The sequence below is a fragment of the Oncorhynchus nerka genome, linkage group LG4 (assembly GCF_034236695.1).
Source record: "Oncorhynchus nerka isolate Pitt River linkage group LG4, Oner_Uvic_2.0, whole genome shotgun sequence".
In the NCBI taxonomy this organism is placed as follows: Eukaryota; Metazoa; Chordata; class Actinopteri; order Salmoniformes; family Salmonidae; genus Oncorhynchus; species Oncorhynchus nerka.
This window is the reverse complement of record NC_088399.1, coordinates 47,084,055-47,108,788: the sequence shown is the minus strand read 5'-3', so window position 1 is coordinate 47,108,788 and position 24,734 is coordinate 47,084,055. Positions and strand designations below refer to the sequence as shown.

General features: G+C 42.6%; 3 protein-coding genes across 8 annotated transcripts in view; 2 read left to right on the top strand and 1 right to left on the bottom strand.

The window, feature by feature from the left end:
* Positions 1–10,292, top strand: part of LOC115127896 (lysosome membrane protein 2-like) — a 54,498-nt gene extending 44,206 nt beyond the window's left edge. Inside the window, exons 9-12 of the mRNA XM_029657509.2 lie at positions 184–257; positions 439–490; positions 2,318–2,470; positions 9,828–10,292. Coding sequence (XP_029513369.1) covers positions 184–257; positions 439–490; positions 2,318–2,470; positions 9,828–9,935 — 387 coding nt within the window. The 3' untranslated portion in view covers positions 9,936–10,292. The remainder of the gene's footprint in view (positions 1–183; positions 258–438; positions 491–2,317; positions 2,471–9,827) is intronic.
* A 4,142-nt stretch (positions 10,293–14,434) lies between these two features.
* Positions 14,435–23,648, top strand: LOC115127908 (serine/threonine-protein phosphatase with EF-hands 2-like). 2 transcript variants are annotated; one of them, XM_065017596.1, is made up of 15 exons: positions 14,435–15,099; positions 15,256–15,310; positions 15,563–15,738; positions 15,968–16,082; positions 16,197–16,243; positions 16,368–16,534; positions 17,742–17,778; positions 18,464–18,613; positions 18,961–19,317; positions 19,654–19,839; positions 20,055–20,197; positions 20,572–20,678; positions 21,135–21,298; positions 21,402–21,489; positions 22,376–23,648. In XM_065017596.1, the coding sequence occupies exons 1-15, from the start codon at positions 14,974–14,976 to the stop codon at positions 22,576–22,578; spliced, it is 2,121 nt and encodes a 706-aa protein (XP_064873668.1). In that variant the 5' UTR covers positions 14,435–14,973; the 3' UTR covers positions 22,579–23,648. The 2 variants fall into 2 exon arrangements, with proteins under 2 accessions (XP_064873668.1, XP_064873669.1); XM_065017597.1 differs by having other exon boundaries at positions 14,436–15,099; positions 15,563–15,648.
* nup54 (nucleoporin 54) overlaps positions 23,530–24,734 on the bottom strand; it is a 23,569-nt gene continuing 22,364 nt past the window's right edge. For all 5 annotated transcript variants that reach the window (XM_029657550.2, XM_029657566.2, XM_065017599.1 and 2 more), the window contains 2 exons: positions 24,328–24,438; positions 23,530–24,127 (listed from right to left, as the gene is read on the bottom strand). In XM_029657550.2, the coding sequence (XP_029513410.1) occupies positions 24,020–24,127; positions 24,328–24,438 (219 nt within the window). In that variant the 3' untranslated portion in view covers positions 23,530–24,019. The remainder of the gene's footprint in view (positions 24,128–24,327; positions 24,439–24,734) is intronic.

Here is a 24,734-nt window from a genome sequence, read left to right as displayed (position 1 = left end):
GTGTCACAAATGTGGAATAGAGAATTGCACCAACTGTAAAACATTAAATAGTGTTCCCAACCTACCAGCCTATATTTATTCATGTTTAACCTAGACATAAATCATGTATCTAGTACATTGAGCATAACACCTGCAGTTCACATGGCTCATCAAACGTGTGTATGTGTTTCTCTACACTTCCAGACCATTGGTGTTCCTATCCGTGCCAGTAAGAAGGCTCAGATCAATATCCTCATCAACAGAATCTCTGGCTTCCCGTGAGATATCACAAATCCACAACCACAACCCAAGTTCAAATAGCTAAAGGCTTTTATAATCTTTGTTTCTATATGATTTCCTTCCATTGTTTAATCATTTCCATCTCACAACCACCAATTATTTCTATATTATTTCCTTTCTTTGTTGAATGATTTTCTTACAATCTCTTCTCCTTCACAGGAAAACCAAATCCCTGAATGAGACTATCTTCCCTGTCATGTTTATCAATGAGGTAAGATCACATCGACTACACAAAAACATACAACTTTGGGAGAATATAACATTTAATTTAAAAAAAATAAGGTTTTATCTGAGCACTGAACGCAAATTTGCAATGACAACTCTGTCCTTTTTGATTGTACTGTATCCCTTTACAGGGTGCTGTGCTGTAAGTGACACCCCCAGATAGTACAGTCGTGGCCAAAAGTTTTGAGAATGACACAAATATTAATTTTCACAAAGTCTGCTGCATTTAGATGTAGTCTTTAGATATTTTTGTCAGGTGTTACTATGGAATACTGAAGTATAATTACAAGCATTTCATAAGTGTCAAAGGCTTTTATTGACAATTACATGAAGTTGATGCAAAGAGTCAATATTTGCAGCGTTGACCCTTCTTTTTCAACACTTCTGCAATCCGCCCTGGTATGCTATCAATTAACTTCTGGGCCACATCCTGACCGATGGCAGCCCATTCTTGCATAATCAATGCTTGGAGTTTGTCAGAATTTGTGGGGTTTTGTTTGTCCACCCGCCTCTTGAGGATTGACCACAAGTTCTCAATGGGATTAAGGTCTGGGGAGTTTCCTGAGTTTCCTGACCATGGACCATGTTTTGTTCCCCGAAGCACTTAGTTATCACTTTTGCCTTACGGCAAGGTGCTCCATCATGCTGGAAAAAGGCATTGTTTGTCACCAAACTGTTCCTGGATGTTTGGGAGAAGTTGCTCTCAGAGGATGTGTTGGTACCATTCTTTATTCGTGGCTGTGTTATTAGGCGAAATTGTGAGTGAGCCCACTCCCTTGGCTGAGAAATACCCCCACACATGAATGGTCTCAGGACGCTTTACTGTTGAAATTACACAGGACTGATGGTAGCGCTCACCTTGTCTTCTCCGGGCAAGCTTTTTTCCGGATGCCTCAAACAATCGGAAAGGGGATTCATCAGAGAAAATGACTTTACCTCAGTCCTCAGCAGTCCAATCCCTGTACCTTTTGCAGAATATCAGTCTGTCCCTGATGTTTTTCCTGGAGAGAAGTGGCCTCTTTGCTGCCCTTCTTGACACCAGGCCATCCTCCAAAAGTCTTTGTCTCACTGTGCGTGCAGATGCACTCACACCTGCTTGCTGCCATTCCTGAGCAAGCTCTGTACTGATGGTGCCCCGATCCCAAAGCTGAATCAACTTTAGGAGACGGTCCTGGTACTTTCTGGACTTTCTTGGGCGCCCTGAAGCCTTCTTCACAACAATTGAACTGCTCTCCTTGAAGTTCTTGATGATCCGATAAATGGTTGATTTAGGTTCAATCTTACTGGCAGCAATATCCTTGCCTGTGAAGCCCTTTTTGTGCAAAGCAATGATGACGGCACGTGTTTCCTTGCAGGTAACCATGGTTGACAGAGGAAGAACATTGACTCCAAGCACCACCCTCCTTTTGAAGCTTCCAGTCTGTTATTCAAACTCAATTAGCATGGCAGAGTGATCTCAAGCCTTGTCCTCGTCAACACTTACACCTGTGTTAACGAGAGAATCACTGACATGATGTCAGCTGGTCCTTTTGTGGCAGGGCTGAAATGCAGTGGAAATATTTTTGGGGGATTCAATTAATTTGTATGGCAAAGAGGAACTTTGCAATTAATTGCAATTCATCTGATCACTCTTCATGACATTCTGGAGTATATGCAAATTGCCATCATACAAACTGAGGCAGCAGACTTTGTGAAAATTAATATTTGTGTCTTTCTCAAAACTTTTGGCCACGACTGTACATTGTCAGTGAGTTTACAGTGTCTACTCTGTCTGTGCTGATATATTCTGCACCTTCTTTACCCCCTTCTTCAGACGGTGGTGATAGACGACACGTCGGCTGCGAAGCTCCAAAAGCTGTTGCTGATGGTGACGTTGGTGTCCAACTTCCCTCTCATCATTGTTGGTCTGGGGGTCTTGCTGCTGCTGGTGTTCATCTGCCTCATCGTCTGTGAACGCAAACTGAAGGTACCACTGACCTGTGTGTCTGTGGGAGTGTTGAGGGCTTAGCCGAGGGATATGTGAGGTAAGGTAGAAGCAGAACAACATGTCTTTGAATCAATATACTATAGTTAGGGCCCAGAGTTTTTCCTGGTCAAGTCACATGGTCAAGAATAAGTCCTGGGCTCGGTTGGATAAAACATATTAAGTGTTTCCCTTAAGTGATATTTTCCCTCTTACTTAAGGAAATTGTTTAAGGGTGTTGCATAGAGCACCTCAATCGGTTTGAACCGCCATCCAACTTGGAATTACAAGTCAGAAACTCTGGCATCTTTCTAAAGCTCTGACATTTTTATTTCACCTTTATTTAACCAGGTAAGCAAGTTGAGAACAAGTTCTCATTTACAATTACGACCTGGCCAAGATAAAGCAAAGCAGTTCGACACATACAACGACACAGAGTTACACATGGAGTAAAACAAACATACAGTCAATAATACAGTAAAAAAAACAAGTCTATATACAATGTGAGCAAATTAGGTGAGAAGGGAGGTAAAGGCAAAAAAGGCCATGGTGGCAAAGTAAATACAATATAGCAAGTAAAACACTGGAATGGTAGTTTTGCAATGGAAGAATGTGCAAAGTAGAAATAAAAATAATGGGGTGCAAAGGAGCAAAATAAATAAATAAATTAAATACAGTTGGGAAAGAGGTAGTTGTTTGGGCTAAATTATAGGTGGGCTATGTACAGGTGCAGTAATCTGTAAGATGCTCTGACAGTTGGTGCTTAAAGCTAGTGAGGGAGATAAGTGTTTCCAATTTAAGAGATTTTTGTAGTTCGTTCCAGTCATTGGCAGCAGAGAACTGGAAGGAGAGGCGGCCAAAGAAAGAATTGGTTTTGGGGGTGACTAGAGAGATATACCTGCTGGAGCGTGTGCTACAGGTGGGAGATGCTATGGTGACCAGCGAGCTGAGATAAGGGGGACTTTACCTAGCAGGGTCTTGTAGATGACATGGAGCCAGTGGGTTTGGCGACGAGTATGAAGCGAGGGCCAGCCAACGAGAGCGTACAGGTCGCAATGGTGGGTAGTATATGGGGCTTTGGTGACAAAACGGATAGCACTGTGATAGACTGCATCCAATTTGTTCAGTAGGGTATTGGAGGCTATTTTGTAAATGACATCGCCAAAGTCGAGGATTGGTAGGATGGTCAATTTTACAAGGGTATGTTTGGCAGCATGAGTGAAGGATGCTTTGTTGCGAAATAGGAAGCCAATTCTAGATTTAACTTTGGATTGGAGATGTTTGATATGGGTCTGGAAGGAGAGTTTACAGTCTAACCAGACACCTAAGTATTTGTAGTTGTCCACGTATTCTAAGTCAGAGCCGTCCAGAGTAGTGATGTTGGACAGGCGGGTAGGTGCAGGTAGCGATCGGTTGAAGAGCATGCATTTAGTTTTATTTGTATTTAAGAGCAATTGGAGGCCACGGAAGGAGAGTTGTATGGCATTGAAGCTTGCCTGGAGGGTTGTTAACACAGTGTCCAAAGAAGGGCCGGAAGTATACAGAATGGTGTCGTCTGCGTAGAGGTGGATCAGAGACTCTGACCTGAAGATCACTGAAGTTATGATTTTACCTTCTTTTTGTTTTTACAAGTTTCCAGTTGTCTTAAGACGCCCATTAACACAATGCTAAATTACTAACATGTTTGTGTAACTAATAATTTTCTTAACTATGATGCCACCATGATTCAGTAAATGTCTTAACCAGTGCATCTTAAACCATTGTAAGAGTACACTGTATGCATGTGCTTCCATTATGTTTCTGTTCAGAATAAATTTAAACATATTGTTTTTGGCGAAGCTCTCTATTCAGCTCCTGTAAATCCTAATAATCCTACATAATTCTTCCCTTTATCATTAAGATATATTGCTCATTCTTGATTCTTTATGTCATTGCCTTCCTACATGTATAATTAGCATGATCGTTTTCTCATAATCCTCTCTTATGTTTGAGCTAGTGAACAGTATTTACTGTACATTGTCATTGATAAAAATTATACACTATTTTGAATAAAATGCAGTGGGGCAAAAAAGTATTTAGTCAGCCACGTGACGGTAGTCATTTAGGCAGGTTACCTTAGTGTTCTTGGGCACAGGGACTATGGTGGTCTGCTTGAAACATGTTGGTATTACAGACTCAGTCAGGGTTGAAAATGTCAGTGAAGACATGAGTACTCGTCCTGGTAATCCGTCTGGCCCTGCGGCCTTGTGAATGTTGACCTATTTTTTAAGTGTTACTTACATCGGCTATGGAGAGTGTGATCACACAGTCGTCCGGAACAGCTGATGCTCTCATGCATGCTTCAGTGTTGCTAGCCTCGAAGCGAGCATTGAAGTAATGTAGCTCATCTGGTAGGCTCGGGTCACAGGGCAGCTCGTTGCTGTGCTTCCCTTTGTAGTCTGTAATAGTTTGCAAGCCCTGTCACATCTGACGAGCGTCAGAGCCGATGTAGTACGATTCAATCTTAGTCCTGTATTGACGCTTTGACTGTTTGATGGTTCGTCGGAGGGCATTGCGGGATTTCTTATAAGAGTTTGGGTTAGAGTCCCGGTCCTTGAAAGCGGCAGCTCTACCCTTTAGCTCAGTGCGGATGTTGCCTGTAATCCATGGCTTCTGGTTTGGGTATGTACGTATGGTCACTGTTGGGACGATGTCATCAATGCACTTATTGATGAAACCAGTAACTGATGTGGTGTACTCCTCAACGCCATCGGAGGAATCCCGGAACATATTCCAGTCTGTGCTAGTAAAACAGTCCTGTACATTATCATCTGCGTCATTTGACCACTTCTTTATTGACACCCTGTGCTTCATGCTTTAGTTGTTGCTTGTAAGCAGGATTCGGGATAGAATTATGGTCAGATTTGCCAATTGGAGGGTGAGGGTGAGGGAGAGCTTTGTAGGAGTAAAGGTGGTCTAGAGATTTTTTTCCTCTGGTTGCACATTTAACATGCTGATAGAAATTTGGTAAAATGGATTTAAGTTTCCCTGCATTAAAGTCCCCGGCCACTAGAAGCGCCGCCTCTGGATGAGTGTTTTCCTGTTTGCTTATCGCCTTATACAGCTCATTGAGTGCGGTCTTAGTGCCAGCATCAGTTTGTGGTGGCAAATAGTGTGGTCTACAGCTTATCATGAGATACTCTACCTCAGGTGAGCAAAAACTCGAGACTTCCATAATTTTGTGCACCAGCTGTTGTTTACAAATATAAACAGACCCCTTGTCTTACCGGAGGCAGCTGTTCTATCTTGCCGATGCAGCGTAAAACCCGCCAGCTGTATCTTATCCATGTCGTCGTTCAGCCACGACTCGGTGAAACACAAGATACTACAGTTTTTAATATCCCGTTGGTAGGATTTTCATGATAGTAGTTCATCTATTTTGTTGTCCAATGATTGTACATTGCCTAATAGGACTGATGGTAGAGGCAGATTGCCCACTCGCCGTCGGATCCTTACAAGGCACCTCAAATCAAATCAAATTGTATTTGTCAATACACATGGTTAGCAGATGTTAGTGCGAGTGTAGCGAAATGCTTGTGCTTCTAGTTCCGACAATGCAGTAATAACCAACAAGTAATCTAGCTAACAATTCCAAAACTACTACCTTATAGACACAAGTGTAAGGGGATAAAGAATATGTACATAAAGATATATGAATGAGTGATGGTACAGAGCGGCATAGGCAAGATACAGTAGATGGTATTGAGTGCAGTATATACATATGAGATGAGTATGTAAACAAAGTGGCATAGTTAAAGTGGCTAGTGATACATGTATTACATAAGGATGCAGTAGATGATATAGAGTACAGTATATACGTATACATATGAGATGAATAATGTAGGGTATGTAAACATTATATTAGGTAGCATTGTTTAAAGTGGCTAGTGATATATTTTACATAATTTCCCATCAATTCCCATTATTAAAGTGGCTGGAGTTGAGTCAGTGTGTTGGCAGCAGCCACTCAATGTTAGTGGTGGCTGTTTAACAGTCTGATGGCCTTGAGATAGAAGCTGTTTTTCAGTCTCTCGGTCCCAGCTTTGATGCACCTGTACTGACCTCGCCTTCTGGATGATAGCGGGGTGAACAGGCAGTGGCTCGGGTGGTTGCTGTCCTTGATGATCTTTATGGCCTTCCTGTGACATCGGGTGGTGTAGGTGTCCTGGAGGGCAGGTAGTTTGTGATGCGTTGTGCAGACCTCACTACCCTCTGGAGAGCCTTACGGTTGTGGGCGGAGCAGTTGCCGTACCAGGCGGTGATACAGCCCGACAGGATGCTCTCGATTGTGCATCTGTTGAAGGTTGTGAGTGCTTTTGGCGACAAGCCGAATTTCTTCAGCCTCCTGAGGTTGAAAAGGCGCTGCTGCGCCTTCTTCACGATGCTGTCTGTGTGGGTGGACCAATTCAGTTTGTCTGTGATGTGTACGCCGAGGAACTTAAAACTTACTACCCTCTCCACTACTGTTCCATCGATGTGGATAGGGGGGTGTTCCCTCTGCTGTTTCCTGAAGTCCACAATGATCTCCTTAGTTTTGTTGACGTTGAGTGTGAGGTTATTTTCCTGACACCACATTCCGAGGGCCCTCACCTCCTCCCTGTAGGTCGTCTCGTCGTTGTTGGTAATCAAGCCTACCACTGTTGTGTCGTCCGCAAACTTGATGATTGAGTTGGAGGCGTGCGTGGCCACGCAGTCGTGGGTGAACAGGGAGTACAGGAGAGGGCTCAAAACGCACCCTTGTGGGGCCCCAGTGTTGAGGATCAGCGGGGTGGAGATGTTGTTACCTACCCTCACCACCTGGGGGCGGCCCGTCAGGAAGTCCAGTACCCAGTTGCACAGGGCGGGGTCGAGACCCAGGGTCTCGAGCTTGATGACGAGCTTGGAGGGCACTATGGTGTTAAATGCCGAGCTGTAGTCGATGAACAGCATTCTCACATAGGTATTCCTCTTGTCCAGATGGGTTAGGGCAGTGTGCAGTGTGGTTGAGATTGCATCGTCTGTGGACCTATTTGGGCGGTAAGCAAATTGGAGTGGGTCTAGGGTGTCAGGTAGGGTGGAGGTGATATGGTCCTTGACTAGTCTCTCAAAGCACTTCATGATGACGGAAGTGAGTGCTACGGGCGGTAGTCGTTTAGCTCAGTTACCTTAGCTTTCTTGGGAACAGGAACAATGGTGGCCCTCTTGAAGCATGTGGGAACAGCAGACTGGTATAGGGATTGATTGAATATGTCCGTAAACACACCGGCCAGCTGGTCTGCGCATGCTCTGAGGGCGCGGCTGGGGATGCCGTCTGGGCCTGCAGCCTTGCGAGGGTTAACACGTTTAAATGTCTTACTCACCTCGGCTGCAGTGAAGGAGAGACCGCATGTTTTCGTTGCAGGCCGTGTCAGTGGCACTGTATTGTCCTCAAAGCGGGCAAAAAGTTATTTAGTCTGCCTGGGAGCAAGACATCCTGGTCCGTGACTGGGCTGGGTTTCTTCTTGTAGTCCGTGATTGACTGTAGACCCTGCCACATGCCTCTTGTGTCTGAGTCATTGAATTGAGATTCCACTTTGTCTCTGTACTGACGCTTAGCTTGTTTAATAGCCTTGCGGAGGGAATAGCTGCATTGTTTATATTCGGACATGTTACCAGACACCTTGCCCTGATTAAAAGCAGTGGTTCGCGCTTTCAGTTTCACGCGAATGCTGCCATCAATCCACGGTTTCTGGTTTGGGAATGTTTTTATCGTTGCTATGGGAACGACATCTTCGACGCACGTTCTAATGAACTCGCACACCGAATCAGCGTATTCGTCAATATTTCCATCTGACGCAATACGAAACATGTCCCAGTCCACGTGATGGAAGCAGTCTTGGAGTGTGGAATCAGATTGGTCGGACCAGCGTTGAACAGACCTCAGCGCGGGAGCTTCTTGTTTTAGTTTCTGTCTGTAGGCAGGGATCAACAAAATGGAGTCGTGGTCAGCTTTTCCGAAAGGAGGGCGGGGCAGGGCCTTATATGCGTTGCGGAAGTTGGAATAGCAATGATCCAAGGTTTTTCCAGCCCTGGTTGCGCAATCGATATGCTGATACAATTTAGCGAGTCTTGTTTTCAGATTAGCCTTGTTAAAATCCCCAGCTACAATAAATGCAGCCTCCGGATATATGGATTCCAGTTTGCAAAGAGTCAACTAAAGTTTGTTCAGAGCCATCGATGTGTCTGCTTGGGGGGGAATATATACGGCTGTGATTATAGTCGAAGAGAATTCCCTTGGTAGATAATGCGGTCTACATTTGACTGTGAGGAATTCTAAATCAGGTGAACAGAAGGACTTGAGTTCCTGTATGTTGTTTTGGCCACACCACGTCACGTTAACCATAAAGCATACACCCCCGCCCCTCTTCTTACCAGAAAGATGTTTGTTTCTGTCGGCGCGATGCGTGGAGAAACCAGCTGGCTGCACCGTCTCCGATAGCGTCTCTCCAGTGAGCCATGTTTCCGTGAAGCAAAGAACGTTACAGTCTCTGATGTCCCTCTGGAATGCTACCCTTGCTCGGATTTCATCAACCTTGTTGTCAAGAGACTGGACATTGGCGAGGAGAATGCTAGGGAGTGGTGCACGATGTGCCCGTCTCCGGAGTCTGACCAGAAGACCGCTTCGTTTTACCCTTTTTCGAAGTCGTTTTTTGGGGTCGCCGGCTGGGATCCATTCCGTTGTCCTGGGTGAAAGGCAGAACACAGGGTCCGCTTCGTGAAAGTCATATTCTTGGTCGTACTGATGGTGAGTTGACGCTGCTCTTATGTTCAGTAGTTCTTCTCGACTGTATGTAATGAAATCTAAGATGACCTGGGGTACCAATGTAAGAAATAACACGTAAAAAAACAAAAAACTGCATAGTTTCCTAGGAACGCGAAGCGAGGCGGCCATCTCTGTCGGCGCCGGAAGTCCCCGATATCTCTGTGTCTTTCTCATGCAAATGACAGGGATTTGGTCCTTTTCGGATGTCTGAAGTAAATCCTTTGCATCCAACTCGTTAAAGAAAAAAATCTTTGTCCAGTACGAGGTGAGTAATCGCTGTCCTGATATCCAGAGCCTATTTTGGGTCATAAGCGACGGTGACAGAAACATTATGTACAAAAGTTACAAATAACGCGAAATAACACACATAATTTGTTAGGATGCAACCCTCTCCTCCGGCACCATTGGACAACAAATACTGTATCTGAAAGATTATGATCCTGAAAAGCTCTTTTGTCCAATGTCTTGCCACTAATATTGTACTCTGTAACCTCCCTCCCTCCCTCCCTCCCTCCTTCTACTCTCTCTCTCCATCTATAGATGACAACAAAGGAGGACACATCTTATTCTCCTGTGAGCAACAAGGAGGGTGACGAAAAAAATGTCAGCACCTACATTGGCATGACTCCAATTATTGAAAAGTCTTGAGGAGGGAATGGGATGTTTTTGTTGTTGTTGAGATTCACAGATCTACTGTGTATGAGTTGCTGTTCAGAGTTGAATTGTTGCCTTTCTGTGCCTCAAAGTTATAGTCTTGATCAATGTGACACAAGTTACACTATTATTGTGATATCTCCCCATTTGTTTGTTTGTTTGGATCTCGTTTAACCCACAATGGAGGCTATTCTTCCAAGAGTCCCTGTAATATTTGGTTGATAATACACGTGACCCTTTGACCTGCTGTTTCAGACATTCTCTAAAAGTTAAACTGTTTGATACCTGTTATTCACTTCTAATCTCATTGTAATATAATGTAAATAAAAATACAATATCCTGTAACAAAAATATGCATCCTTCCTTCTTCCCCTGATTGAATGGATGAAAACAGTATGGTGGAGGGCTAAGTAAAGCCATCGCTATAATGCTATAATGGATTAAAATGTAGTATAATTCTCTACCCATGAGTGTCAAAGAAGGTCAAGGAAGTGGTAAAATGCTCTAATGAGCAACGAAGGCTAAACAATTCACGCACTGAGGATGTTCTTTTTATGAATTTGGATTCATATTAACACTGCAATTTTTTTAATGTTCTAATTATTACATTTCTACAGCTTATCACGTTTTTAATGCACTGATTAAATTGATAGTTGGTTGGTTGAATAAGTTCAAATATGTAAGGAACGAAAATGAAGTCTAACTATGTTTATAAAAATATGTTACAGAAAATATCTCTGTCCATACCTAATACATAGGTTACCTTCACTATGAACTTGTAAGTGGTGATATGGTTGCAAGTGTCACGTTGGTATGAATAGATTCCGGAGACAGGCTCAGGAATGCGTAATAGTTTTTTTTGTTAAACCCAAATTACGCCCTGCCATGTAAAGGTACTGGGACGAAGACCAAACAAACACGTTAAGCAACACAGGGTAGAAACCCAAAACAAAAGAGCGAGGAGTACCTCAAATAAATAACACATGCACACAATGATTAACACATTGGACGAGACCCGTAATCATCTGCGCAATCCAGAATGGCACGAAAGCCAAAACACACAGCACAGGTACTCACACGCACCAACGGACATAGTAACAATAATCGACACCACTATGGTGAACAAAGGGCACATACATACAAATACAATCAGTGGGAATAGGGGCCAGGTGTGCGCAATGAAAGTTCCAGAGGGATCCGTGACAGTGAGCATTTTTAAGTGTTATGTGTATGACATTTGAAATTTAGGGCCAGGTTTCATTATAGGCCTACTTTTATCACGGTCACTGCGCTCAGACCGAGTGAGCTACGGTCAAGCTGGGCATCTCGTTGAACTCGGCACAGCCTAGAGAGTATGGTAATGCCATTGCAGGCTCTGTGTGTCTTTAAGCCCCGCACCGTGTCACTCCATCCTTGCTGTCTGTGTGTGTGTGCGTGAGAGTTTTTTCTTTGACATCTGTTGGGAGAAATTACTGATTTACAGTTCATGAGGGTTGCCTAATCACACATATGAAGTTTTGGAAAGATCTGACCTTTTTAACCCTTCCGAACAGCCCCTATCACCCCAATTTAAGGCACTTCCGGTTGGCACAGGAAGCTGAAAGTAAACACATATCCTCATTGGGGTAGGCTTTTACAGAATCCTGAGTTTAAAGTCGTTACGTTAAGAATTGATTGATTTACACAGGGTTGAATGCAGTCATTTTCACAAACTACAGGTTTTGTACATCAAAACACCTTTAGGGTGATTTTAACCACTTCCGGTTGATCCAGGAAGCTTAGAATCAACACAGGTAGACCTCATAGCGACCTGAGGAATTGTCATCGAAGACACGTTCATAAGGCATTCATAACCCACATAGGCCTCAGGTTGAATTTGTGTGTGTGTGTGTGTGTGTGTGTGTGTGTGTGTGTGTGTGTGTGTGTGTGTGTGTGTGTTTACAGTTCATGAGGGTTGCCTAATCACACATATGAAGTTTTGGAAAGATGTGATCTTTTTAACCCTTCGAAACAGCCCCTATGACCCAATTTAAGGCACTTCCGGTTGATGCAGGAAACTGAAAGTGAACACATATCCTCCTTGGGGTAGGCTCTTACAGATTTTTGAGTTTTAAGTCTTTTACGTTAAGAACTGACTTATTTACAGAGGGTTGAATGATTAGGTGTTATTTCAGAAAATCACAGAAATCACGTAGAGTTCCGAAACCCACCATAACGGATTCGTCTGAACATGCCGCAACTGGATCTGTAATTTCTTGGGGTAAAAACACATTTGTACATTGTACGATTTCTCTTACATTATGATAGATAAATGTCTGGTTCTTTTTTTCCTTACACCGTAGGTTCATGTACTTTGATGTGAAGCGGTCAAATTAGCACTCTATTTTCATTTTTGACCTTTAATCCCAGAAAAATAGCCTTAATGTTAAGGGATTTTTATCAATAATGACTAATTATGTATACATTTCAATCAGGACTGACTAATCAGAATACTATTATGTTACTGTATAGATGTATGAATTTTCTTTTAATCTTAGTACTGAATATAATCTGTGTAAATATAATCAAGAATTAGAACAATGACTCTGTTCCTTGGTAGAAATAAATTAACTTATCGTCAGACTGGCTAGAATTCTTATCTACACAGGAAGACCTTGGCTCGGTCATAAATTATATTAAATTGGTAGGGAGACGATGTGGGAAGGCTTGAGATACTGCCTTTGTACCAGGGTGGGAGAAGAGACGGGACAGTTCGAAAACTAACGACGTCATTTTCAGTTTATAACCTGTGGTAAACTGTATCGTGTTCAGTACTCTCGAGAATAAACACTACAGATTGATTTTGAGACTGGTCTCTGTCCATTTTATGCAAATAAGAGTCTTACAAATTCTTAGGAGTGGACAGAGTGTTTAATTTAATTGGGTATTAAAACATATAGGAATTTAATTCCCGTAACAATTAACTCAAAAAGCGTTGAGGCCTCGACGCCATCTTGTTTCGGGGCTAACAGCCCATTAGTCCAAACCTATGCTCACCAAATTTAGTCTTTTCCATTTAGGAGAAATGGCCATGTCGTGATTGGTGATGTTTTGTACATTTGCAATAAGATTCCATTCGCTATCTGGTGGAATTTACCGGGACAGGGAAAAATTACCAAAATTTGAACATTTTAATAAATGCAAACTGAATGTCCAAGAGACATCGTTTAATGACTTCCCACAAGATCTGGCCCCGGTGCACAGCCCGCCGCCATCGGCGAATTTTACAAACATTCGCGGCCGTCTAGTAAGGGACCGTACATTTGCAATATGGAGTTTCTCATTGATCATACAGCAAATGCCGAAAAGTGCCCTTTATGTATGTAAATGAGATATTTATATATTTCATTTTCAATAAATATGCAAACATTTCTAAAAACATGTTTTTAATTTGTCGTTATGGGGTATTGTGTGTGGATGGTGTAATGCAACAAAATGTGGAATAAGTCAAGGGGTATCAATACTTTCTGACAGCAATGTATATTTCTTTCTGCTATGTGTTGCCCTTTATCAGATCCTTCATCCATATATTCAGTACAGAGGCCAGCCATAGTGAGTGTGAGGCTTAATCCTAATCCATTTATGGCTTGTTGTTTTGATTAAGTGGTCACGGGGCTTGGCTGAGAAGACACTTGGCGATATTCACTACCAGCCTATAGCCATGGGCTGGACTAGAGAGAGCTATACTACACCTGGAGCATGACTGAGGCCCTGTGTGTACCAACCTAGAGGTACCACCCATCATCACAAAAACAACTGGAACAAGTTGTCTCCTGTTTGAATAAATATGTCTGAAAAATCCTCCAAACATCCCTTTTTCTTCCCTCAACGTGTTCTGGAGGCTGAAAAGAGTTAGAAAAATAAGGTCTTTGCTGCTGATGTGCTAAAATACTGAGGGAGAGACCTCATCGTGGAGAGGCAACCTGGCCAGGTAAGATGGGTCTTGCAATTGTGTTGCAGTTTTCTAGTGTGATGAAGGGATTTGACTGCTTGAAATAGAGAAGGTTGTTGTAAAATATGATCATTATAGGCTTTGTTGGTTGACTATAATGTCAAGCTAATCTTGCCAGGCCCATTTTATATGTCCAAATATTAATCAATCACAGAACAGTTAATTAAATGCACATTTTAATCATGGAAATAGTGCTTGTAAATGTCTTCAATGAATAAATGCATATAATTTTTAATATTTTTTTATATAACTACAATTGTACCTCACACAAGGTCATGGGATGTGGCTTTGCAAAATCAGACCAGCTGAAGAAACGCGACAGAGAAAGTAAATGCTTTTTCTCATGTATTATCACCTCTATAAACAATTAAACCATTATAAACCAGTTTGGAGTAGCCTAGAGAGAAATGAACTAATCTTTTCTGTCTTGTTTTTCTGTTACTTATAGCCAGCCTCTTAGTCCCAGGTAAAGTCTTACAATTCAACATTTGGTTAATTCAAATTTGTTTTCAAAATGGACATCAATGTTATTATCAACATCACATACTGTGCAAGATAACACTTGATTAACTAAGATTAACACTTGTACTTCTTTGGTTTATGTGTCTTTGTTACCTACAACGTGATGTGAAGCTGCCACAGGTGAGTCAGTCAGTCTTCAGCTCGAGGACTAAATCACTACAGATCATTATGGGGTATTTGAGGATCTGAATTTGTAATCTATGACTGAGTGCTCCAGTAGTTACCGTTAACATTATCATCAGACAAGCTAAGAATAGCTGTAGAACTCTTCAGACGGGTATTAGACTACAAATAGCTGTAATACTGCTTTAAAAAAAAACTGAAGTGAAACAACTAAAGATATAGTAGGTCCCATAATGATAACTAGCTACATTTGCACGGTAAACCTGTGTGTTCTTTTGGTAATGGGATCGCGATAGCAATGAGAGGGTTGTGAGTTCAAGTCCCACAGGGATCACATACTGTAAGTGCCTATGTGTTGTAATATGCTCTCTCCCGACGCTACTCATTCCCCCAGCAATGAGGGCAGCTCTCCTAATCCAACGTTGGTACCGTCAGTACGTGGCACGGCTGGAGATGAGACGCAGGTGCACCTGGAACATCTTCCAGTCCATCGAGTATGCAGGAGAGCAGGATCAGATTAAGGTGGGACAACAGACACACATACCTAGCATTGCGGGAAAACTACACATTCATATGACACCATGTGATTATTTTAGTTTTCTTTTCAAATAGAATTGAATCAATTATGTATTTTCTTCTTCTTCTTCTACTTCTTCTTGTTCGACTTCTTTATCTCAGCTCTACAACTTCTTTGGCTACCTCATGGATCACTTCACTCCAGCCAGCAGTGAGCGTAAGCTATCCTCTCACCTCATCCCCAGGCTATAGGCGAAGAAGTCAGGTGTACGAAATTAGGGATGTGTCCCAAATGGCACCCTATTCTTCATATTGTGCACTACCTATGGGCCCTGGTCAAAGGTAGTGCACAACATAGTGAATACTAGATTGCCATTGGGGATGCAGCCCAGCTTTCCTCCCATTAGCTCATTTGACTAATTACCTACAGTACGTCCTCTGAAAAATCTGTGTCCTATCTCTATCTTAGGGAACCTGATCTCACACATCTTCCGTGAGAACAACATCTGCCGTAATGTAGATTGGGAGAGGTACTTCTGCTACAAGAGCATTGAGGTACCAAAGCTGTACTCTGGTCCCCATCTCTCTTTCCCCATAACATGTTCCAATGCAGCTGAGCTGGTGGAGGCCTTCAAGAACAAACAAGTAGGTATTCCTACTCACAAGTGATCCAGCAAGCAAGTGTAGGCAGGGCCATCAGTGGCCTCCATGTGCCAAACATCCATTCTACCACCAACTGTTGGGCAGAGGCTTGCCATTATGCTAGTTTTCTCTGCTGACTGCCGTCTGTTGTTGACTTTCTACTAACGACTTTCCCCTCACTTCTCGTTTTCCCTCAAGCGTTCTGTTCTTCTCTGTCTGTTTTTCCCAGTAGCAGCTCCATTCTCGCTATGTCCTTCAGCTCCTTGGGGAGACCTGGAGACTGCTGAGGATCCTCCCCAACATCAGTCAGATCTCCACCTGCCACAGCAAGGAGATCACCATCTGTGGTAGAAACATAACCACACATCAGGCTTTTAAACAATTCACTGGTTGTATAGCTTTATTGCTTCTTATGTTTTACCAACTTGTCACTCACTGGTAAACCCTCTACCTCCCAATAGGAGACTTACATGGGCATCTTGAGGATCTTTTATTGGTCTTCTACAAGGTGGATGCCACTTTTTTGTCAACGCACCACATCACAATTCACATGACATGGTTCTCATTCATAATGAAGGCAAACTCATTTAAGCTTTCTTTGTATTTGACATGTGCTTACCTATCCTGATTAGAATGGTTTACCATCATCGGAGAAGCCTTATGTCTTCAATGGAGACTTTGTGGATCGAGGAAAAGATTCCCTGGAGATCCTCCTCATCCTGTTTTCCTTTCTCCTGGTCTATCCTAATGATGTCCATCTGAACAGAGGCAACCACGAGGACCATATCGTTAACCTAAGGTACTATCAGACATACTGTATGTACAGTATAATCCTTGCACTAACATACATAACATGGACATGTCTACTTCAGCTAAGCTTCCCAGTAAAGCAATGAAAACAGTCAAGCAGTGCTAAAAATAGCCCACATTAACATATGTAGATGACATTCCTATTCTGACAATTCTGAAACTTACTTAGATAATACCTTTGATGATACATGGTTATAACATCTACAGAAAATACAGAAATGCCAAAGGTGTAGGTGTTGCCGTTTACATTCAGAACAAGTGACTACAGTAGCCATATCTAGGAAAACCAAACTTCCAACGGCTGGGCCTAATATAGTGTGTAAGAGGTCATACAATATGTTTTGTAGTGATTCCTATGTTGTTGATGTAAATAATATGTGTTGGTCTGTTGTGTGTAATGAGGAGCAACCAGATGCTGCAATTGACACATTTATGAAGTTGCTTATCTCAGTTACTAATAAGCACGCACCCATTAAGAAAATGACTATAAAACTGTTAAATCCCCGTGGATTGTTGAGGAATTGAAAAATTGCATGCCTATTAGTAACTGAGGAAAAAGAAACAGCAAATAAGTCTGGCTACATAACCGATTTGCAAACAGGGCAGAACAGCTCTACTTATTTTTGGAAGAAGTGTTGACATGCTGAATGCACCGAGGTGTATGTTAATTAAAACTACTAGCACACAGCTCAGACACCCATGCATACCCCACAAGACGCGCCACCAAAGATCTCTTCACAATCCCAGAGTCAAGAACAGAATATGAGAGGTGCACATAGAGCCATGGCTAAATGGAACTCTATTCCACATCAGGAAACTGATGCAAGCAGTAGAATTGGATTTCAAAAACAGATAAAATACACCTTATGGAACAGCAGGGACTGTAAAGAGATACACATAGGCACAGACACATATACACATGATAAGACACGCACTCTACACTCGATCACCTGGATGTTGTATTGTAAATATGTGGTGATGGAGTGGTGGCCTGAATGTGATGGGTAAGGTGTTATGAAAAGTAATGTCATGTAGTATTTTAAACTGTATGTATGTTGCTGGACACCAGGAAGAGTAGTTTCTGCCTTAGCAGCAGCTAATGGGGATCCATAATAAATACAAATACAAATAATATCTTCTTCTCTGGTATTCCCCAGTAGAAACATCATTCAACACACATTTCTTTCCCCCCCCAGATATGGCTTTACCAAAGAGGTGCTTGGAAAATACAGGGTAGGTCTCACCTTGTGTCATTCTATAACATTGGATAATTGTTCAAATTGCTTTGCCTCTGCCCAAAACCAAGTGTTTAAAAAAAAACGATGATTTTCCCAGAGCAGTCCTATTGATTTGATATGGATGATAGGTAATTTATTCTGCTAATCAGAATCATCTAATCTTCCTGAGTATTATGTTAACCAGTGATCAGAGTCCACTTATATCAAGCCTATCTATTTCAGTGTGTAATGTAGGTCACTCTCCCTCTTGACTAAGGAGATTACAGGATCTTTCTCTCTGTCAACCGTGTGACTCTTCGTGACTCTCTTTCTCTTCCTCTTCCTCTCTATCTTTGTGTGTTTGTGTACGTGTGTCAGTCAGTCAGTCTTAAATAGCCAGCACACTGACCCAGTTAGTCAGGAATACCTGTTTGTTTTAGGTTACATGGTTACAGTAGCCAATGGATAAACTGTTGGTAGATAACACCATCCACATCCGCTTAGTTCTTGATTAAAGACCTACTGTATTTGATGTGTTAATAGTGTGTATCCCAAAAGGAAAAAATAGCACTACACAGGTTACTGCACAGGCCTTATAGTTTTCAATATAATCAATGACGCTTACATGTTGAATCTTATACTAACGTATGCATAATAAGAAATATTCTGATCGACATTGTTGTCACTTGACTTGTGCTTAGCTTCATGGCAAGAAGATTCTAAAGCTTCTCCAGAAGATCTTTAGCTGGTTGCCCCTGGCGACAGTAATTGACAAAAAGGTGTTGGTTCTGCACGGCGGTATCTCAGACACCACGGACCTTCACCTCATATCCAGGGTGGACAGACACAAAGTAAAACCACACTAACACCTCACTTAAAGGAATAGTTCACCTGTAACAAAGTATAACCTCACAGAACCCTTCTCTTTAGTTCACCCACATTACTTAAATGTAGCTGAGCATCAATTAAACACTAATTGATGATTCATCTTAGTCTATTATGGCCTTAGTATAGACAGGTCTAATGAACACCCCAAAATAGTGGGTCCCTAAATATCCCTAAACCTAAATATATAGCGGGCCTGAGAAGCTTAAGTTTATTGCATGCCCAGATCACTTTGCTCATTGTTTAATAATGTCTGTGCTAAGTGCAGCATTGCTCACTGTAGAATGGATCATGACAATACTTGTATCTGTAGTATGTTTCAGCTCTCCGGCCTCCCAAGAGGAAGAGGCAAAACAGGTCAGGTATGACGGACTCCGATCTAGAAGACGATGAGCCAACTGCCAAGCCTGTGGACAGCAGCAGGCGCCGGGTCCACTCCCTGACCCACAGCAGCAGCACGGGGACCAGGCATGAGGTCCAGCGTCGCTCCCTGCAGGGCCTGACCAACAGGGTGACCTGCTCTGTAGAAGAGGAGCTGAAGGAGAGACGCAGGCAGGCCGGACTTAGCCAGTCCTACGGAGACCTCCGTAACTCCCTGGCTAACTCTGACTCTGACCCAGACCCAGACTCTGGAGAGCTGCTGGAGTCGTATGGGGACGAGTGGAAACAGGTAACTGAGATCAGAAACCATTTACATCACATATTTGTTATGTGTATGAATAAAGTTAAAATAACAGTTTGTGATGTTTTAGGAGGATTATCCATATTGGGGTGAAAGGATTAGGATAGCAGGAGCTGATGGAGTTAAAGGCTGACATTTGTTTATATTATGGGGTGGAATTGATTTGAGTTCTACCTTTATTTGAAGAATAGCAAATATGATTGAAAGCAAGAGATAGATTGATTTGGGTGGACATTGTTAGTCTACAGAACCAGTGAATGGCCATCCCCCTAGTGGTGGTGTTAACTAGTAACTACACCCTGGTGTTGTCTGTCTGGGCTGCAGATTGTAGACATGCTATGGAGTGACCCCATGCCCCAGGATGGCTGTGTCCCCAACGAGGTGCGAGGTGGAGGATGTTACTGGGGTCCTGATGTGACAGAAGAGGTCCTGCGACGTCACAACCTCACACTGCTTATACGCTCACATGAGTGCAAGCAAGAGGGCTACGAGTTCTGCCACAACCGCAGGGTGAGGAAAGCCACAGACAGCACAATCAAAAGAGAATGAAATATGCAATAAACTGTAGCAAAATGTTTTTACTGCAGCCATCTATTTGAAATTAAAAAAAAGGAATACAAACTCTGTGAGTGTTTGATAAAATCCTCTAAGAGTAGGCAAAATAGCTTTGAGTTCTAAAGCAAAATAGAACCTTTGAATAATGCTTGTTCTTTCTCTTTCTCTAGGTCCTAACCATATTTTCTGCATCTAACTACTATGAGGTGGGAAGCAACAGAGGAGCGTACATCAGGATGGGTCCTGACCTGGTGCCTCACTTCATCCAGTACCAGGCCAACAGGGCTACCAGGGCGCTCACACTGAGACAAAGGTAACATAGGTCACACGAACCACAGATAGATGTTTAAATGACTCTGAGACACAGGCAGCCCAATTCTGATATTTTTCCCCGCTAATTAGTGTTTTGGCCAATCAGATCAGCTCTTTTGGCAATAATTGGGGAAAAAGATCAGTTGGACTGCCTGTGTAAACGCAACCATTGTGTCATCAATGTGTCATCTGTGCGGAGAAGGTCATGAAATGGCACTCTGAACAATTGAATATCAGACTAAAAGAAGATTACCTCAGATGTGTATATGTCTGACATCTCACACATACCACACTGAAAACCCTGCAGTGAATTCCTTGTATACCTCAGACACATTATCCACTGTGTGTGAGGTGGTTGATGCCTTGTGTTTTCAGTGTTGGGCGGACTGAGCGTTCAGCTCTCAGGGCTTTGAGGGAAAAGCTGTTTGCACATAAGTCAGACCTTATCAGTTCCTTTCAAGAATACGACCCGGAAAATACAGGTACTGAACCACGCACTCACCGTTTCACTCATATCACCTACCAGGAACCTCTGTTCCCCTTAGTACTTTAGTGAATACATTATATAATGTTGACTGCTATTCATCACCATCTAGTGGCAACAGTATATTTAGCAGTCTTAAAATCCTACCATAAAGGTTCCAAATGTACACTGAATGGTGTCAACATCAAATCATGTTTTATTGCATCTCTCTCTGTGATGAATGTCATTATGGCCCAATATAGGATATAGATAGGATATTCTCTATGCAGTAAAAAAGTCTGTCAGTGTTTGATGTTTATCTGTGTGATCACTGCATGGTCTGGTCTCTCTCCCAGGGCTGATCGCTCTGTGGCTGTGTTGAGACTGGGTTTACCCTGAAGGGTTAGTGTAGCAGTTTGAGGCTGACTATGTGACTGCGGCATGGCCTCTGTAATATGGCTGTGTGGTCTCTCAGGGCTGATCTCTCTGGGCCACTGGGCCTGTGCCATGGAGGCTGTGTTGAGGCTGGGTCTACCCTGGAGGGTGCTGCGGTCTCAGCTAGTGGGAGACACTCTGGATGGCATGCTGGACTATCATCTTTGGTTCAGAGAACTGGCCATCACCGAGCCCAACACAGAGGTGAGGTTTACTAACACACAAACGTAAACATACATACGCACACACAAAAAAACAGCAAACAAGCACCTAACAAAATTCCTGGTTGCTGCCTTTTATCCACCAGCTCTCGAATGCCAGTCTGCTTGAGACCATGTATAAGCACCACTCCAACCTGGAGACCATCTTCAGGATCATAGACACAGACAACTCAGGTGAGTAAATAATCAGCTTGGCCCAGATACCTGCCCTGTTGTGTTTTACAAACATGACCTTTCTCAAGCCTCTCAGGCCCCTCTCTGTCATAACATACAGAGAGCTTATTAGTAACAAGCTGAATATGATGTTCCATTGAAAACAAAGAGATTAATTGAACTGCATTGATCCCCAGAGGGAAAATTGGATGTGTCACCAGCATAGGACACCTACAGGAACAACAGACACACGTGTAACAGACGTTGTGCTTGTTTAACAGTACTTAACTAGGCAAGTCAGTTAAGAAATTCTTAATTACAATGACAGCCTACAGTAGGCTATAGTTTATTTCCTAAAAGCCCACACTGGTGGTACTCGATCTCAGATCCTCTACCTTGCGCAAACACGTGATCGCATCCCTTGACCAACACTATAGAAAAGCTAGTGAATCGATAGGGCAACTAGAGACATTTCAAGCTGGGGAGTGAGGCTACGAATCCAAGTCTGTTACACAGGCACATATCAGAACACAAAGACCTGATGTACTTTCTTTTTCCTTGTCTGATCTGTGGGCTATATATCTTACATGTGAACCCATCCGATTGAGTATAAATCAGTACCATATGAAGCCAGGTTTAAAACTGCAGATTGTCACCGTCTTTCACTCAAAGACCACTAAATTTCTTCTGGTGCACTACACATTTCTATTCAAATATGTAAAGCTGAAGCAACCAGATTCCACAATAGAAATGTAAAGGTCATTCCCGATTGAGTCGATATATTGCATTCACGGTTAACACTGCATTTAAATGTCAATCACACTTTAATGCTAAACTTCCATGATGCAGATTGAATAGAGCCCATGATCTAAAATACAAAGCACTATTCTATTTCATTGTCTCCCAGGTCTGATATCGTTTGAAGAGTTCCGTCAGACGTGGAAGCTGCTTAGCTCCCATCTGCAGACAGAGATCAGTGACGAGGCCATCAGTGACCTGGCCGTCTCCATCGACTTCAACAAAGACGGCAGCATAGACATCAACGAGTTCATGGAAGCCTTCCGGCTAGTGGGAGGAGACCTACTGCAGAATGAAGGTGACCCCCACTGACACATCTTCAAACTGGAATCTCACTGCAATCAATGGTCAATAGTACCATAGGAGGGCTTCCAGCCGACCTACTGCAACAACGGACATGATAAAGCACTTCAAGAGGAAATACAGTATATTACTACCAACTGGAATCTACCCATTCAAATCAATGGCCTAGCCCTGGAGGGGGTCAATTGTATGATCAGGCGAGGGCTTCCAGCAACCTGCTGCCACATCAACAGTAGTCTTGCATGCCAGCCTCATGGTGCTCCACCATGCTGCGGGGAAGGACTACAGGAATGCTAGTGAAAAAGGAGGGGGATGAACCTCTTGAGTTTGAGTTTATTAATTTCTCTGATACCCACTTTTCTAGAGAAAATATGCTACAAACTGGGAATCTACTTATTCCAATCAATGGACCCATTTCCAGCATCTCCAAAAGGACAGATATTTAGAACCAATGAGAAAAGATGCAACATAGTCAGAAAAAATCATTCGATTGAAAAGATTTTGGGGCATATTGATTATTCATACAGGCCTCTCTCAATAGGTGACCATAATATTATGACCTATGACCTCATAATATTATGAAATATTGATTCTATAGATGAAAACTATACAGCCATTGGCTAGTCATTGTGTGAGAGACCCAGACAGAACACGGGATATGGATTTGCAAAGCATTCGTTTTAGAAATGGTGCCTATGCTTGTGTAACAGATTAAGACTACCAGATAAACTCACCAACAGACTAAAATGCTGCCAGACTAAAATGCTGCCAATGGTGCCATTGAATCAGATCCTTTTCAGTGTAACAACTGGTTTGTATGTTGTCAAGCGGGCATTCATGGGAGACAGAGGACCCTGGTTCAAGCCCAGTCAGAGGCAGATTGAGGGAGGAAACAAAGCTGCTATGCTAGCACTGACACCGGTTACACTTGGGTAAGAAAGAGATCCAAACAAAGGAGAGTCATGTTGAAAAAGGCTCCTCAATGACATTTTATTAAACCATGTTGGGGTTGTGTATAATTCTTATTCAATCATATAAAATATTACTAAAGCAATAATAAAAGGCGTATTTATTTACAATGTGTTGAATATCGCACTTGAATATCACACCAAATCATTGAACAGTCACATTTCACTGGCTGTCAACCAGACAGTGTCCAGTTTTTCTAAGGCAGTCTTGTTCCAGTTTAGATGTTTGGGGGTTTTAGGGGCAGTTTCCAAGACAAAAATGATACCTAGTCCTGGACTAAAAAGGATTTTTGATTGAGATTCAATATTGAGCCATTAGTCCAGGACAAGGATTAATCTGTGTGAGAAAGCACCTCTGAGTTGAAGACAGACCATAGAAAAGACAGATATATGCCTTGCTAAGAAGAGGCATAAACCTTTAACTTTTGTCAGCAGTGAGAGAGAGATTCAGGATCACGTGGGGCCTGGGAGGACCTTTGAGGTCAGCCGAGTCTGTCCAGGAGGCCATGTTCTATGAGTTTGATGTCTTCCACATCATCTTTGATCACACTGATCAGCTGACTCAGACCCTCCTGCTGCTGCTTCAGGTGCTGTGGAGAGGAGAACGGAGAGACACTCGGTCAGCAATACTGACCAACCACACACATAAACAAAGACACTTAGAACTACTGACGGACTAACGGCAGACCACACACATCTGTAAGCAAACAGACAAAACACTTCCATAATTTGCGTAAACATATACATGCAGTATGTCTTGCCCATAAAAACAGAATTTTAACAGTCTCACCTGTCTGATCTCTCTGAGAAGGTCTCCATCCACACTATATCGTTCTTCTGAGCGCACCGCCCCAAAGTGGTTCTGCATCCGGATCTGAGACATCAGCTCGTTCAGACGCCCCTAATAGAGCAACAACCATTTCAAGTAAATTTTATAGACAAGGTCCTCAAATTACATGAGAAATACTGTACATCCAACAAGAAAGGGTCATCAAATCTGAATCAGTGAGAGGCGACAGGTAGCATAGCAGTTAAGAGCATTGGGCCAGTAACAGAAATGTCGCTGAGTTCCTGAGCAGACTAGGTGAAAAATCTGCTGATGTACCCTCGAGCAAGGCATTTAAACCTAATAGTACCTGTAAGTCGCTTTGGATAAGAAGAGCGTCTCCTAAATGACCAAAATGTAAATAGGTAGTG